Genomic DNA, 17579 nt, shown 5'->3' on the forward strand with positions numbered 1-17579 from the left:
ATTGTACAGCTGAGCTGCAGCAGTAGTTACAGCTGGGAAACTCTTTAAGAGAGCTGTAGAAATGTTTCAACTTTCAGGTAGGATTACAATAGCTCCAGGCCAGAAGTGTTTGCAGTCCTGCATTATTTATTAGTTTGAGGTAGTGCTGAACACACAGAGTACTACATGGGACTCTTAAGGAAGGGGTGGGGTAGAATGATATTTTGGAATTCTGGTGCCTGAATATTCAACCAGGATGTGTGACTTAATAAAGATATAAACAGTGAACAGGCACCTGTGTACAGGCATAAAGTTTTAAAGACCACACAGTTGTAAAAGAAAAGCCATAACCAACTTCCAGTTCAAAAATTATATTAAATATAAAATAACCAATTAATGCATTTACAGAAAAATTAAACCAATATGAAAGTAACAACTTTCATACAGTTTGCAAAAAACTGAAGGAAGGATTAAGTTAAGGCACAGTGAGTAATAAGAGTATTTTATACAAAGAAGTTTAAACCCAAGGCAGTGAGAGTATTTCTGATGCAACAAATAGTAGGGAGAGAAGGTAAAAAAACCAACTGACATTAATTTCTTGGAAGAAAAGCAAAGCATCCTTCAGCTATCAAGGTATTACTCAAGCAACGTGAGGCTTTCTATCTTTGACAGTATAAGAACTCTCAACAAGCTGGTTTTCTTTGTATTCCCCAGGTGTTGAACCAAGCTCTCCTTTGCACACGTTCAGGGCTAAGGAATGATTTTACACTGTGGTCAGCACCCTCTGTCTTAAAATTCAAAAAGAGGCAAAGTATCAAAACAGAAGAGATGATGATTGAATCCTCTTCTGCAGTGATGGAATGCTACAGGTAGATGAGAGGAGGAGTTTGTGCTGCCCAGGACACTAGTTCAGGCCAAGGGGTGTCTGATATACATAACTCTGGAAACTAATAGCCAAGTCACCTGGCCTGTGGTGTTGCATCAGGCTCCTTAGTTAGCTGGCAGTGAAAGCAAGGCCAGGAACATGTGATGATACCCAATGCAACACTGGACTGGTTTTAAAATTTTTTTTGGAAATCTCAAGGACAGAAGTAATGTTTTACATAGTACCTATACCTAGTGCAGGTTCTCTGCTCCTTTACCCACAACAGTTCTCCATAGAAAATGTCTAGGGCACTGACATCTGGTTGTTGCAAAGTAAACCATTCACCTTTTACCAGCTACAGGTACAACAGTCATTTCAGTAAAATCACCTTAATTGGTATTTGATTTGGAGCTACCTGCACTTCACTTGGGACAAAAATAAAAATTACTGTTGCTGCATGTGCCGTATCAGAACACACTGTGTTTATTTAAGAGAAGGAAAGAGTCACAAGTTTGTTTTGTGGTTTCTTGTTATTTAGTATTCTGTGCTAGAGGGGAGAAAAATACCTGCAATGGCACATCCCTTACTGGTAATTTAACATTAAACACATAGTTTGTTTAGGTCGCTCAAGTACGTGGACTTGGGTAATCTGTGTCCGAAAAAGTTTTTATAGTTCTAGACTGGTACCATACAGAGGGTCCAGTGCACTCAATATAATTTAGCAAGACCTTAGTTTCTTTCCCAGGACCATTGAGAGCATGCATTCAAGCACGTGGGTCTCTTCATTCTTGGATTTATAGTGGGAATGTCTTACACTTACAATAGTTCTGTACTTTGCTACAGCACTGAATGGAGCAGCTGAGCACTATCAGCCTCCAAGAGTGCTGGTACTTGTTACTAAGTTCTTAAGGGTGTTTACAGCCCCCTGGAAAGTTGTTTTTTTTTTAAATAAAAAAAGTCAATGGACCCTTAAATCTAATTAACATTAAATCTAACAGTTTCTTTTATGTTAACAACAGAAAAAAATACATGCATACAGTAGCGACAATAAATAGGGGAAATCAGACTCTTATTATTGTGAGTTACAGGATATTAATTCCTATTAATCTATTCACAGAGAGCCGAGTTGCAAACAATGTGCAAATCAGAAACAGGTGTTTAGAAGTAGGAAACAGCACTGCCTCTGCAATCCACAGGTTTTAGAGACACAGCAATTCAAAGAAAAGACATTTTTACTTGCTTTACACAGAAATTAGCTCACACATTCAATTTTAGACCAAATGTTTGTAGTGCAATTTTCATTTTAACTGAAGTGCCAATTTGGCAGAATGCCTCAGCCTTTATTAGGCAGACAGAACTGACATCGCCTAGCTCTCTCCTGATCAATAAGAATGGTAGGAGTTGTATTTCACTGAACAAGTATAATCCTATTTTCCTGTTTATAGCCAGATTGTGACACCTGACAGTTCTTATTTCCTACATTATACAGTGCTTTACACTTAAGGAGGGACGGGAACTACATCTTGTTTATTTTTCCCAATGGACAGGCAATCTCCCTCATTTTCAAAGTTTACATTCACGAATGAAGAGCACGCTGTTGCTTCAGGCTGGTCTGTCTGGACAGGAGCTTCAGCTTGTGGCTTGTTCTGCTGTTCCTGATGCTGTCTTTCTGCTTCTTCTGACATCCTGTTTTCCTGTTCCTCTTCTTCCTCCTAGAGAGATAACCAGACTCATATGCTACTATTTACATTAACTTGGAAGTCTTTCCATAAGAGCATACCAGTTCCTATTACAAGGCAAGGACATTAGTTCTCCTAGAAAACAGTCATTACCTGATCATAAGATGAGGTATATTTCAGAACTTCCATCATGGAAAAAAAATCACCACAACTGAAGGATTAAACCATGTTAAACAAACAAAAAAACAAACCATTTTAAACAAAACAAAAAAAGACATATATCTAGATAAGCAGTTTTTAGTTAATGGCAATAGGGATAGTTCTACCTTCTCTAAAGTTTTTTCAGCTCTCAATAAAAGCTATCAAAAATAAGTAATAAAGCTTTAAATATGTTTTCCACCTCTTCCAAAGGAAGATTACTAAGGGGTTGGGATTTTTTGCCTAAAGCACTGGCTACTTTTCAGTCATGTCCAGTTATGGTGGTAGCATTATGTTCAATTTACCCTTGACACCATGTTGAACAAGTTTTAGAGCTGGAAAGTATACTGCTAGCAGCCACCTCCTTACAGTGTTCAGCAAAACTGCCCATCCAACTTTCCCACAGTGCTGACTTGAAAATGCATTGTACAAGAGAAACAAACAGAGCAGTGGTCAGGACCCAGCCATCTAAGACTGATAAGCTGGAGAGAAAAGGCTGATGGCTAAGTAAGCACTAACCGTGCATCAAATGAAAACTGAAGGCAAGCTGAAATTGGGGGTCTAAAGCTTCATTTAAATGCTAGGATACAAATATTATTTTTTAAAATACCAGGGAAGGCAAGTTGGGAGAAAAGGAGTGCAAGAACCCTATCTCACACACATACCTCTCTCTTCATTCTGTAATACTCATCAATTGCATATTGGTATTTTGGTGTGCTTATCCCCAGAACAGATGCAATCTTTTCCCCAAGGAAATCACATACTAAAAAGTAAAAAGAGATTTACATATGATTAGTATCTAGAAGAAAATTCTTAAGCACCATTTTATTTTTAAAAGTCTCACTATCTTTCCTGAATGGTTTTCCATAGTCCTACTTCACTGAAAAGATAAAATCAAAATCTGCAAGGCCAATCTACTTATAGGTAATTATTAGCTGAATACACTAATAATTGTTCTTTAAGATAGAAAATGAATAAAAGGAGAAGAAAATGAAGTTCAGTGAAAATCTAGATGGTGGTAGTGTTTGTATTCTGCTAGTTTCATCTTTGAATCTAAGTTCATTTTGCTAAGAATCAGTTAAAGGATAAACCTTTAACTGAATTTTAACTGAAAATTAACATTGGACAATACATGGGGATCAGCTGTATTAGTTCAGTCTAGTGGTACTAGAAACTAGACAGTTATTTATTGATATGTGCATATGTCAAGTCAGTTTTAACAATGCTCTGTGTTGCATACTAATGGATTAATAAAATATTTAGGTTTCAGCTGTCTCAATTTTCAAGCTGTAGTCTACATGCAGCACTACTGTGCTAAAGCAGGTAGTGCACAGTCAGAAGTATGGAACAGGGAGGGCTTGTGTCAGTCAGTCTCTTTATCATGGTGATGGCTACAGCACTGGTTCTTGAGTAAAGGCAAGCAAGAAGTCAAAAGTACTGCACTTCCAATTGTAAATCTGCCCTAAGGAAGCAAATGAGTTAGTCATCTTCAGGGGAAAAAAAGTCAGAAGATAGTAATTGACTGCTTCAATGAATATTCACAATAACTAATCTTATAGATATCCTGGCATCCCCATTTTTGTGCAAAAGACGAGTTCAAATTACAAATATAAGAGCCAAAACTGAAGTGGGAAGAAGAAAGTAGTAATCTTCAAATTCATAAAACACTTCTGAAAAAAGGAAAGCAGCATCTACCTTTGCGTATGAAGAACAGATGCGTCAAGGAATAGAATTACACTGTACATTAAAGGGTTTCTCAAAATAAGGATAGGTTAATTAATAAAAACAGACTGCCAATAGCTTTTAGAAATATTCAAAACTAGGTGTACAATGACAGAAACTCCGTAATATTTGTCAAAAAAACCCAATAAAGGTACTTTACACCTTGGAAAAAGCACAGACAAGGACAAGCATTTTTAAAACTGAGCAAAATTTTATGAGGTCCACGAGTCAAATAAATTTCTTTGCAAAGTTTAAGACCTTTGACAATAGTCTTGTTTATTTTGTAACCTCAGATGTTTGTTGTATGGCACATTTGATGTGTTCTTGGGATAATCTCTAGTTGTCTTTTTCAGAAAAACTGTCAGTTTAATTATTCCAGACAGCATTCTTTCCAGATGACATCACACAAAACAGTTCCATACAAAACCTAATAGAAAGTTGCCAACACCAACATATCTTCATATGAAGAAAAAGGGGAAAAGTTTTGATCTAAAGGATATTTTCTGTTCATTCTTCCATGCAGGAGTTGGTGACTGAAAGTAAAAAATTTTTTAAAAAGTGCCTGAGGTAAAACAGTACGTCTCCACAGATTAAATAGAGTTGATTTACACTTTCGAAAAAACAGCAAGTAGAGCCCAAAGACGACTTATAGTAATGTCATGATAACTCTGTGACTTTCAATATTCCATTACTGGTTTACCAGTAAATAAAGCAATACCTGATAAAGTTGATGTTGCAACTCGCAGCATGTGAAACCACAAGTAGGGTCCCCACGTGAGTGTTGTCTGTAGGAACAAGAGTAGAATACGTACAGCTGTATGTTCATGGCACAAAATAACACATGCAAAACAGCTTGAGAGGAAAGATTTGCAGTGTTTCCTGTTTGCCAGCTGCCACAATATTTTTGCTTTAAAATAACTCTAGACCAGACAGATAAAGCAAAGTATCACCATAAGATCTGAATATAACCATGGTTTACCTCTGGGAAAATTTGTTTCCATGGTTTTTGATTCCCACTCCCAGACTTGGGAAATGACAAGCATCCAACTCAATCCCTATAACTATAAAGAGCTTTCCATAATGTTCTGAATTCCATCAGGCCAAGAAGTGAGGTGAGGTAGCCAAGTAGTTCCTCATTACAACGATGAGTGAACTGCAAAAGACTCTAAAACCAAACCAAACCTTCAAACCTGTGAGCAAGAGGCTGCTTCCAAACTTTACAACCAGATATGAATTATCCCTTGAAATTGCACCTCAAAAATAACACCAAGAGCCGTGAGGGAGGGAGAGAGTTACTGCAGCTCTGAGGGAGAGATGGACAGGCTGACAAGCAAAGCACCTGGGGTGATGTGAACAGGGAGGAACACAAAGTGAACAAAACAGGGCTCAAGTGGGGTCACCTCAAGAATTTGCATGTGCATGAGGAAGTGTCTCTGCAGTGCCTGAACACTAAGACACACAACATGGGACATAAACATAAGAAATTAGAGATCTGTATGCAGATCTTGTTGGGACCCCAGAGATGCAGTGAATGGACTGGAGGGCTGCACTGGAGGAATACAGACTCTTTAGGAAGGGCAGGCCAGGAAGACAAAAAGGAGGAATTGCCCTTTGCATGACTATGGTATATTCACAGTCACATAGAAAATACTGCAGCCTCCAGACAAACTGATATATTTACACATAGTAACTTAAAGAAAGTTTAGCAAGTAAATTTAATTAATCATAAAATAATGGGCATACTCAGGCTATGCTTTTCACTAAAGAAAGAGGCTGTATCTCTTAAAAAAAAATAAAACAACAAGCTGTGTAATAAAAAGCAAAAAGGGGAAAAGCAGATTCCAAGCTAACGGCAAAAAAACTGTAGGCTTTCACTTTTGTGAAAAGGCAAACTCAAATTTCATATTGAACTAAAACATATTTATAGTTAACAGGATATTGTATTCAGGCAAGCTCTTTGTTATGTATGTATCCCCCAGAAAAGATCTCTGTAGAAGTACTTTTCTTGTGGAAAGTAGCAATTAAAAGTGTGTCAGCTTTTATTAAATAAAACACATTAGCTCTACTCAGTTACATAAATATTTATAACGTGTTGCTAAGAACTCTTTGATAATAACTTTTTTCTGTGATATTATTTAATAGGTATCTCTACAGGACAATCAATATTATTGTAAATAATATAGCTAGAGAGACTAGTTGGTATAGCCTCAGTATGCATGTACACAAGCTACTAGACTTCCGTGCTTTCCAAGCACAGTCACTACAAATCAGTGCAGCAATAAATTGTCTTTCAAGACAGAAACTCAAGTTGGCAAGCTGAAAAAAAGCCAGATGCTATATCTTTTTGGCAGTGGTTATGGAAAATGTCCTGCCAAGGTAAAAGTGTAAGCAAAACCAGCTGCTATCCTGCTTGCACAAAAGCACCTCCAGCTTGTTGATTATGTGCTCAGTTGGCAGACAGGCTAACAAGGAGTTTGTTCAGTTGAAGAAGTCAAAAAAAGTGCTGGAAAAGCTTGTTGCCACAGGTGCAAATAATGGCATTGACAGGGCTCTGTACAATCCTTCATGACGAGGTGACAGGGTTAAAAAGCATTCACACAGTGTACAGGACAAACACAGGCCTGCTGTGCCCTGTAAGAAAGAAGCTACAAGAACCCCCTTAACATTTAAGAGTGAAAAGACAGGCTGAACTTCAATGTGACAGAAGTAATTTGAACCCAGAACATTCTAACAAGGTTGTGGAGACACAAACATAGGGAACATCTGAGGCTCAGCAGACACAGAGGTTCTGTCTATTTCTACTCTTCCCCCACCACAGTTAAAAATCAGCTTGGTACATTAGAAGCATTTTTAAGTTCAGCTTCATGGGAATCTCTGCTTTCTGACAAAGCCCAACCAGACACTTCTTCACCCCTGCCAAGCGAGGCTTTGCCAGTCTCCCCAATTTAAAAAGAAACATTCTTTCCAGGGTCTCAAAAGACAATATAAAACCACGAGAGAAGCTACTTCACACAAATTCAAAAGGAGAAAGGAGATGGCTTGGAGAGCAAACCACCAGGAACAGCCAGGAACAAGGGAATGCATTCAAGCAATCATCTTCTTTTTCCACCCATCCCCCACTTACTTCCTCAGGGTAAATCTGGGTGGCTTCCCAGAGCACCTTGGAGATGGAAACAGAAGTGGCAAATGTGAGGCAAGAACTGGTGCTGCAGAAACCAGAACCATTCGAGTGATGAACTGGGCTGTTAAGCAACAGCTCAGTACAAACTAATCCCAGTCTGTGAAGCAGCTTTAATGCACTGAGCTGAAAACTGGAAAACCATACCCAAGTCAGGTCCTACAGACCTGTAGAACCACATACTCAGATACATCAATCTCCTCTGGCCAGCCAGAGAAGCCTTCCTGTTCAGTCTTTAATCAACTCAAGGACACAGTAATACTGTATTTCTTGAATGGAAACAAGGGGCAGCAGTATGAAACACAGTACACTGGTTTATTGTAAGGGAACAGTAATTCTTCTGCCATCAGTCTCTTAAGTATATGTTTCTACAATGCTTAATTATATTATGCAGCTATCCTGACTTTATTTTGTCATTTACAATGGAAAACACAATGGTTATGACAACTGATTTTTAAATTACAAAAAATCTTAATGTACAATTTTAATTTAAATTAGAATTAACATAATGGATTCAACCACTGATAAAACCAAGGGGCCTCTGGTTCAACAACAGAACATGATTTTGTTTCCTAGTATGGGGCTGCCGAAGGGAGCACACACGCTCCCTTGAACTTCTGACTGCACCATGTTCCTAAACAATCCACATCTGTATCTATTTTTGGCAGATTTCAGTTCTTACTAACACTTACACTTTCCAAAGTACGTAGCATTTCTTTTTGTCAGAGAAAATGGCAAAATGGGGAAAATAATAATTTCCTGATTTAAGAAAAACCAAATCCTGTATATAATAGTTAATATACACCACCAAATAGATGCTTTTCCATTGTTTACTATGCCAAGATAGGTTTTAAATTAGTTTAATTATTGACTGTTCATTGCTATAATAGGTCCTTCAGTAAATGTATCATATAAAACTGTGGCATCTAAGACAAGCCAGTGAAAACAAGATCAGAAACACACACACCATCCTCCATCAAGAGCTTTTACCACATCATGAGTAGTTATTACTTATTTTTCTCCTTCATCCCAAATTCTTGAAAGAAAAAGAGAGTTCGATGGTCCTCAAGAGAGGATTTTTTGCTATTTAAAGTTATGGGCCTTTTAACTACAGGATATCAAGATAATCTTCCTGCAAGGATGTGTTTCAATCTTTCTGAGCATTGAAGGTTAAAAAAATTAAATCTCTTCTGGAGCTTTGTTGCTCTGTTTCTCAGGATGAATTCTAGGGTTATCACATCAACAGTTATATTGCTTATAGTTCCTCTGCAAAGACACTCCACCTTCTGCCTCCTCATGTAATAGGTGAATGCAACAAAGAGTTTATACCAAGTGTCCCTCCAGGCATAAACGAAAGGATTATCTTCTAGACCAGGCCAGGGAAATTTAATCAACACAGAATAAAGTTTTGGTAGACAAAAGCAAAAGGAAATTTACATATAAAATGCAAACATATAAATTTTAAGATAGAAGACTCAAAACATTTATGCTATAAAAGCATTTCAATTTCAATTTGAGATATTTCAGATAATACTGAAAGCTATTATCTAAAAAATAGATAATATTATCTAAAAAATAGATAGAGCACAATACCTCGTGCTCTGGATTAAAAAAAACCAAAAAACTACAGAATGGACACTCCACTCAACAATACTAATGAACTGAGTGCTACCTATCAGAAGCTGTTTCAAAGCAAAATTTAAAATCCAGTTCTTTTTGAGAATTTGTTTTTTTTCTGAGTGGTAGCAGTCCACCACACCAAGTGCTTGGTTATCATATTACCAGGATATATACATACTACTTTGCTTAGTAAGAAAGACATTGTCATTGCCTGCTTAGCTCTAAACACAATCAAAGCAAGGTAGATACTGAAGACATTTCTTTACAACACAGCAAAATATTTGTTTCCCTTAAACTCATTCAAAAGCTGCCAGGAAGGCAATACCAGCTGAGCTTTGAAATTTCATGATGCAAAGTTTCTATTCAAAGTATTAAATGTGCTTTTTCTAAAAATAAACTGGACCAGAAACAGCTATTACTTGCAACATACTTTTTTGTGTCCCAACTGAGATAAGTTTTAGACATGCTGGTCTCAGCAAACAGACTATTTAATTGCTTTTATAGAACTCCTACATTAAAAACATTTTTAAAGCAGCTGTTGGCTAAAACATCAAAGCTCAGCTTGGACTAACATTTCTTCAATTGTCCGGCTCAGCTGGGATACACGACGCACGCAGTAGATAAAGTAAACCTCACTTAATGGCAACTCCTGCTCTAATCATGTTCATTCTGTCAAGGTAAGAAGCAATACATAATAAGGCATACTGTGCTCCATAATAAACTGTTCTGGTTTGGGGGGTCCTTTTATTAAAAAGTGTAATAAAAATTAAGGATTTAATAAACTATAAAAGGAGAATAGAGCAATCTTAACTCCGCCATACAATATACTTTTTGGTATTCAGAAAAAAAAATCTGTATTAGGAAAGGAGGGGAACAATCACGCAGCATTCCTGGCTGTTGTGCACACTTGAGGGCTCTTTAGTTAAGTGTCCATTTGCACAGCAGCATGCACGTCTCTGCCCTCACAACATGTACACCAAGGCTCGTGAGCCTTCCATCGCTGCACCACAGCAGAACTCTTCTACTGCGAGGAAATGGCACAAAAAAATCATACACATCTGGTCCCCTGCTCATTATAACTGGGGAAAATATTTCTTAGACATCCATGGGTATCTGCCATGACCTGCATAGCGGGGAAGAGATCTGACTCAGAAGATACCTGAACATTACCATAATATGCAGTAAATTTCACAGTTCTTTAATTTCTTTGAGAAGACCCTTAAGAGGAAAAAAAACCCAGCATGCAGCAAAGCAGCTTAACATCTTACTCGTTGTTTGTGACTATAAGACATTTCTTTTCAGACTATAAACTTCATATGTTTTATACTGATGATATCCCACCTGCTCTCAGGCTAATATTACTTTTTGTTGTACACAAGAACTGCCTAGCAAGAACAAGAATGCTGCCATCAATCCATACAAGATGAACTGCAACAGCTTCACCCGTGAATCACTAGAAACCCCAATCCCAGCTAAATTTCCATAGTCTCACTGCAGCTTAGTCCTCAACCCCCCTTCTTTTTTCCTCCAAGATAAATTTATTTTACAGAGGGGAAAAGAGGTATTTATTGACAGTCCTCCCCAAAACAAACCTCTTATGGTTCACCACTTCTTCAGAAGAGCATGAGCAGAAAATCAAATGCTTCACTTCAGTCCCTTCAACAAAGCCAAGCTCTCCCAGGATGGATGCACATATAAATAAATACAGGGCCTACTACTGTAAATAGAAATCTTCAACCACAACATTTCTTAATTATGGATTACCAAATGATGGTGCAGAAGTCCTTTCAACAACAATGTCAAGTAGAAAGCAGTGCACTGGTTTCTGTGTGTGCAAGGACTCTTCTTTCAAGTGCGGGAACAAACAGCTCTACACCAGCATCTGCCTCCAGCATGCAACCAGGCAAGACTAGCTGCTGCACAAAGCCATGACTCCTGGATGTCTGACCACATTCCAACACATCAGGAAGGACCCAGTTTTAGAGTCTCCAGCTCAATACAGGCATCCAAGGCCAGAGAGGGCCAGGAAGGGAGCTCTGTCAGCAGGAAGGGAATAGGACTGCAGACCCAATTTACTGGGGTAAGAATTGTTGTAGGAGGGTAAAGAGGCAGTTGAGACACCACTTTCTGGGGCTGTCACAAAAGAAACATGAGACTGGTCACATGGAGAGATGACAAGAAGGATGGGTATCTTCTCTGGGACTGACTGCTAGAGGGTGGGGAGCTGCTGCTGCCAGTGTTAGCACATACAGCTGTGAGCTCTTCAATCACACTATCACCACAAAATAGTTTATTAAACAGGCCAACAGAATAAAACAAATTATATGTTTAATTTTACCTCTAAGTATAGAACCAGAATCATTGACAAAAAAGGAAAATGTATTTTAGCAGCTGTAGTAGTTTGGTCTAGGCCTTCCTTGGTGACCAGTTTGTAACCAAGGAAGGGCCCAGATTTACCCAGTATTCCCTACAATTTTTACGTAAGCCAGACTATAAGAAGAAAGGAGGAGAGGCCTTCGCTCTCTTTCCTTCTGGCGGCTTGGAGGTGCAGGTTCCCTGCTGTTGAGTCTGCCGTGTTGGGGAGCGAGGCCTGGTAAGGCCTTGTCGACCTTGGGAGGCGGAGGTTGCCGGCGATCGTTCCAGTGTGACTCTCGGTTGTCCCAAGGAGAGCAGTAAGATAGTTTTCTTGCTAATTCTTTTAGTTGCTAGATATTGGGCTACTGATCGGGATATATATATATTTTATTTTGGTTTTGTTCCTTTTCCCTTCCCCCTTCCCTTTCCCTTGTGAAATTTTATATATATTTCACTTGTATATAACTATAACATAAGTGTAAATATATTTATATATATTGCTTTAGCTGTCTCTCTCTTGTTTTGGTTTTCTTGGTTGCTTTTTCTCCCTCTTCTCCCTGAGGTTTGGGGGGGGGACAGGACTTCTTGTGGTAAGGTTTGGAGACTTGGCAGGGAGCCAGCTTCAAACCATATCAGCAGCTACAATACACACTATGGCAACAGCTTTAATTATTGAGACTCCACTTGAATCTGGACCAACAAAGGAAACTCCATTCACAAGTTGAGCAACATCTCAACATCTTACAAGACAGGTGAACATTACCTACATGGACTAGGCAGGTCCTTTAGAACCTGGTTTTTATACATCATGAATTATACCAGTTTTCCTTTATTTCTGCAAGTCATCTGTTTCTTTCCCTTCTATGCTCTTTTAATTATATCAAATTGCTGGTATGGTAAGTCTAAATTACAGGTTCAACTCTCCACTGTCAACAAATACAAGCAAACAAATGTCCCCCCTGCATTTTTTTTTTTTTAAAACAAATCAAGGAGATAGCAAACAAATACTATTAGAGAGGGAAATGCTGGAAAGGACAAACTGGAACAGTGAAGAAATTAAACCCACTTCTAATTAATAGGGCTATTTTAGTGGAGGAGAACTCTAGGACAAAACTTCCCAAGAATACTTCTCACAGGTGTCCAAGTTCCTAAAGCCAAACATATCAATGGAATCTTTAATATTGAATACTAAATCAGATTTGTGACATAAAAAATGAAGTATAAAATGTTGATAGTTACCCGGTAAACCAAAAGTAGCAATGTATCAATCAAAATACTTACAGGATCTACAGGCGGCAACAGGTCTTTTTTCTCTTGTTCATCTTCCTCTTCATCTGTGCTATATTCTTCCATTGTTTCTCCACTTGCAAAATGAATAACTCTCCTTGGAATTTTCTTCTTCTTTCCTATGACACCCAGCTCCACATTCTCAAAGCCACCATCTCCCTTTGCAAGTTGCTATAAAGAAAAAAAAATCATTATCTAAGTAGATGCTTCTGAAACTGGAAATTTTCCCCTTAAAAAAATGTGATATTTAAAATATTTTAGATTAATTAGCATATGCAGTGAACATTTGAAAGAGCTTGGCTGTAGGTAAAAAATAAGACTCACACAATTTTGTGTGCAGATATGTAAAAACTGCTCTCTTCTCTAAAAGTAACAAAAAGGTAAGTGCCTTTACTTCAGCATGAAAGCTGGTATTAAAAACATCTATTCCAAAAAAGCACAGCATTATATAGGAGTTTCTTGGGCAGGGGGGGTGTTTCTTGAAATAATTTGGTAAGCATATAAGTTTTAATATTGAAAAGTATTGTTGGTTTTGAAATTAATATCTAATGAAATTAATAAAATAGTTTATAGGCTGTAGCCACCTTTGTGAGCTCAGGTAGACACCTCTAGCACAAAAGAGAAGTGAATAACTAAGCAGCCAGGCTCAAGTTTTAAAAAGATGCATCAAGGAATCTACCCCTGTGGGCTTTCATCATCAACCACAATTAGTACAGGGGACCATGCTAAAAGGACAACGTTCAGTTCTGTGGCTAAGGACATATAAAATGAGAAGTACAATATCTGGTTTTGTTCTTCCAGTTGCTGAATACTACAGTGCAGTCTTTGGGTCACAAGCATTAAAAAGATATACTTCTAGTTCAAAGGCCAATCAAGAACACTTTAGGCTAGTAACTCCTACAGAATTTTAGTATTTAGAAGGTTTTGTATTGTAGCTATCAAAACAGAGCCTTTGTCTTGGTAGAGTTTTTAGATACTACTGTATCAAATGCACAAAACTGTTCTGAAAACACTTCCGTCATGTAGAGAAGGCCACAGAAGGTTAGGAAATGCCAGCCTCATGTTTTTCATGTACCATGAAGGTTTTTAAAAATGCATGAGCTCGTGTAACTTGAAACTGTATCGTAAGGAATGACGTGTGTAAGTACATACAGAATCCAGGTTACATAAAATGGGTATATTTCAAATTCTGACTTCTTCCCTATGCAAAACTTAATGATCTACACAAAGCACAAATCAAAACTACAAATAAAAAAATATATTTTATCACATAGTTGTGAAACATCCCTTAATCACTGCAAGTGCAGCATCACCACTCCCATCTCTCATGCTAGACTACTACATAAAACAGTTTTGCAATGCAAACAGGCTTAGTTAGCTGGGAAAGACAGTGGGCACGGGAGAGAGAGGCAGGAGGGGGCCGCAGGGAGACGAATGGCTTTCTTCATTCCAAGCACAGATTTTTCTCATGCCCATAGAGAAGAGGGAGGGAAAGATCACGTGCAGAGCTCTACAGTGTGGACGAGAACCGCACCAATTCATCATCTCCCCAAGCCCTCGTACCATGGCTCCTCAAAACTGCAAGTCATCTCAGCTTCCCCCACCCGGCATTTCTTTAGCAACAGTGGCACATTTCAGGCATTTTCCTGGAGGAGCAGAGCAGAATTCAGCAGCAAGTTTTCGCTGGGGTAATTCAGCTGAAACAGCGTGGTATTTTCATGCAGATTCAGATTTTCATGTAGAAAGACAAAACTATCTGGAGCTCAGTGCATACGGAGCACTCCGTAAAAGTGGGTACCACTTACGGTGACTCAGTTCTGTATTTTTTGGTGCAAAAAGCACCACAGAACCAGCTTTTTATGAACATTCCGTGCTCCTTTATTGGCATCATACAATGACGCTGTTTTTCATGTTTAGTCACAGTACTGCAGAGCACTATTTTTTGCTAACACGACATCATAAATATCACTGTGATTAAAAACAGCATGCAACATGAGTCCCTCCTTAGAGCTCTTCTAAAGGCACAGTCTCTTCATCCCATTTTGGCTTGTTTAATGCAAATGCTTCAAATATTTTAACTTAGAAAAAAATAATGGTTCATGTTTCAAGTTGAAAAAGCAGCCCTTAATTCCCTGCACACCCATCCCACACTTCACTTACACTACTCACAATAAGCAGCTCTGCGCAGCTGGTACTGCTACAACATTTCAGACAAATGCAGTAGTTCAAGACAATAAGGATACATCAAGGAACAACAAATCTGGTTCCAATTCGTAAATTATTAAATAAAATAATAAATATCAACTGTTGCTTTGGTTATTACCTAGTCAACAAACATGTGTAGGTTTTAGTTATCACTGCAGCATTTATCCTTTTCATTTTTACCTGCACAATGTCAATAAAAGCCAACTCTCCCAGCTACAAGCAGAAAGTCCAGCATCAGTGAATTTATTTATCTTTCCAAAACAGTGGCAATGCAGACCTATTCTAGAGCTGTCAGCTAGACTCACTTTATAGCTCAAATGTTACAGTATTTCCTGTTTGAGAATTTATACTTTTGATCTTCCTTCACGAATCTGATCTTCTTTTCCAGTTCAGGAAGTTTTTCCAAGGATCATTCTTTCAGTACATGGCTTTAGTCAAGTTTGTGGCCTCATTTTTTTTCCACTGGCCTGTCCTTCTCTAACACATTATATGGTCTTGAAAGACTCAGCATTTGTCTTAACCCCACATCTAAGAAGTATCTACTTCGGCATCTATTTGACATGAAGGCCTGTCACTCTTCTGCTTTCACCACGCTAGCTGACATTCTTAAGGTCCTTGATAAACATTATAAAGCAACTTCCTCTTTCTTTTAAATGTCCTCTTGGAATTTTTCTTGGCTTTATGGCACACATGAAAACCTTGCCTGTCAGGAAGTCAGCATCTGAAACTGGTGTTCCTTGTTTACCCTCTTTGCACTCACTCTCTTACCTCACCCTTTTTCCAGAAATAGAGAGAGAGCAGGGCATCTTTCGACAGTGTTGGTACAATAACAAGCACAACAGTCTACGTCTAAAATGTCAAAATAAATAAACTACCATTAAGGATAAGGTGTGCTTGGACACTTGCAGGTAAGTTAGGAGAGCTGACACAACTGATATTAGGTGATGCAATAATATAAAGTTTCACAACGGAGAGGAAGAAGAAAATCAAAAACCAATAGGGAGATCGCACTATTCCTTTTTGCATCTTTTAACCCATCGAATGAAGGAATCCTTGAGAGAAATTATGACCAAAAATGCCAAAGTGTGTGATGTCCACTTTTGCTCAAAAAGATGAGTAATTCAATTTGCACAGATCTACTGGTCTGATACTGCTAACCCCTAGAAGGCCGGTATTAGTTAATGAAAAGTATTTCTATTGGCTACCTTACCGATTTAATTTGTGTTAGTTTTTCTGGCTAGGGTTTTGGGGGGAGTTTGTTTAGGTTGGACTGAGGGTGTTTTTTTCTGCTTGCCTGGCTTTCCACCCTTGTGTTTCAAATTAAACAGCATGAGTCTTTCTCAAACAGAAGACAACAAAATTACAGAGTCAGAGGACGACTGTAAGAAAAGACACCCTCGGAATAAACAAGCCTTGGCAAAGCACCATAACCAGTGAAGCGGCAGCGCCTGTAACACCCAGGGAGAAGCCGCGGCCGGTGCAGGGGCAGGCGCGGCAGGACAGGCGAGCTCCGGGCTGGGCTGTAATTAACAGCTGCTGTCCCTCACCATCTCCCACGCCTTCGCCAACTTCACAGCGCGAAGGGAAGTGGAAACCTGTCTCGCTTTAATATTCATCAGGCTCATTTGTCAGAGGCATTGTCCCCGGAGAACAGGAGACACCGGAGACACCCGTGCCCGCCGTGCTGGCTGTAATTACAGCGCGCTGGACGGGAGCACAGACCGGCCGACACATCGACCTCTTCTCCCGCGGCCGGGCCCCCGCGCCCCGGCGACGAACAGGGGGCTTTCCTCGCCCCGCACACCCGCGGGGTCAGGCCGCAGCCGCTACCCACCCCCGGCCGGACACCCCGCGGCCTCGCCCCGCTGCGGAAGCGGCAGCGCCCGGGCCCCGCTGCTCGCCCGGAGGAGCCGGGCCCCGCCGCCCCGCTCACCTGCTCGGGCTCCATGGCGCCGACGGCGGGCGCGGGGCCGGCGGCGGGCGCGCAGTAGAGGGTGATGGCGGACAGCCCCTGCTCCATCCTCCCGCCCGCCGCGGCGCCGGGGGAGGGCGGCAGCGGGCCCGCCGCCGCCCGGGTAGGCGAGCGCGGCCGGGCGGTGCCGCCCGTCACACCGCCCGCCGGGGCGGCGCTTGGGGCCTGCCGCGCCACCGCCCGCGCCCCGCTGAGGCTGGCGGCGCACAGGAGTCGGGATCCACCTGGGAGTGACTGAGGGCACCTCTGGCCTTTCTCTTCTCGCCCCAGCCGGGCAGCCACCGGAGCCAGGGGGAATCGGGGGAGAGGCCAGAGGCAGCCGGGCTGCCAGGCACAGCCGTACCTGCACCCCGGAGGAAGCATACCTGCTCTGAGGGAAAACCCTAGGTTTTTCCCAAAATATTGTAAAAACGTGCAAAATAACAGAATAGTTTAACAAATACGTGAAGTTCCTTAACAGGATTTAGGGATCCTCCTCTCCCAAGGCCACCCTTGCTCAGCCATCCAGTGTTGGCTCAG

At 40.2% G+C, this 17579-nt stretch overlaps 1 protein-coding gene across 3 annotated transcripts; it reads right to left on the reverse strand.

The window, feature by feature from the left end:
- Window positions 1–1302: 1302 nt before the first annotated feature.
- FAM177A1 (family with sequence similarity 177 member A1) lies at window positions 1303–17179 on the reverse strand. 3 transcript variants are annotated; one of them, XM_027638036.1, is made up of 5 exons: window positions 17022–17179; window positions 12878–13054; window positions 5162–5228; window positions 3387–3484; window positions 1303–2556 (listed from the first exon to the last, which is right to left on the reverse strand). In XM_027638036.1, exons 1-5 carry the CDS (start codon window positions 17106–17108, stop codon window positions 2344–2346), a joined length of 642 nt encoding a protein of 213 aa, XP_027493837.1. In that variant the 5' UTR covers window positions 17109–17179; the 3' UTR covers window positions 1303–2343. The 3 variants fall into 3 exon arrangements, with proteins under 3 accessions (XP_027493837.1, XP_027493839.1, XP_027493840.1); XM_027638038.1 differs by lacking the exon at window positions 17022–17179 and adding an exon at window positions 16636–16750; XM_027638039.1 differs by lacking the exon at window positions 17022–17179 and adding an exon at window positions 14447–14465.
- Between the last annotated feature and the right edge of the window lie 400 nt (window positions 17180–17579).

The sequence above is a fragment of the Corapipo altera genome, unplaced genomic scaffold (genome assembly GCF_003945725.1).
Source record: "Corapipo altera isolate COAL_440 unplaced genomic scaffold, ASM394572v1 23, whole genome shotgun sequence".
Taxonomy (NCBI): domain Eukaryota; kingdom Metazoa; phylum Chordata; class Aves; order Passeriformes; family Pipridae; genus Corapipo; species Corapipo altera.

What these genes read in the sequence shown, in the direction of transcription:
- FAM177A1 (XM_027638036.1), bottom strand. Translation starts at nt 17,108, where the DNA reads ATGGAGCAGGGGCTGTCCGCCATCACCCTCTACTGCGCGCCCGCCGCC. An exon ending in TGTTGCCGCCTGTAGATCCT is followed by an intron (nt 5,229 to 12,877) that starts GTAAGTATTTTG and finishes TTGTTCCTACAG; the next exon opens with ACAACACTCACGTGGGGACC. An exon ending in ATTACAGAATGAAGAGAGAG is followed by an intron (nt 2,557 to 3,386) that starts GTATGTGTGTGA and finishes TTATCTCTCTAG; the next exon opens with GAGGAAGAAGAGGAACAGGA.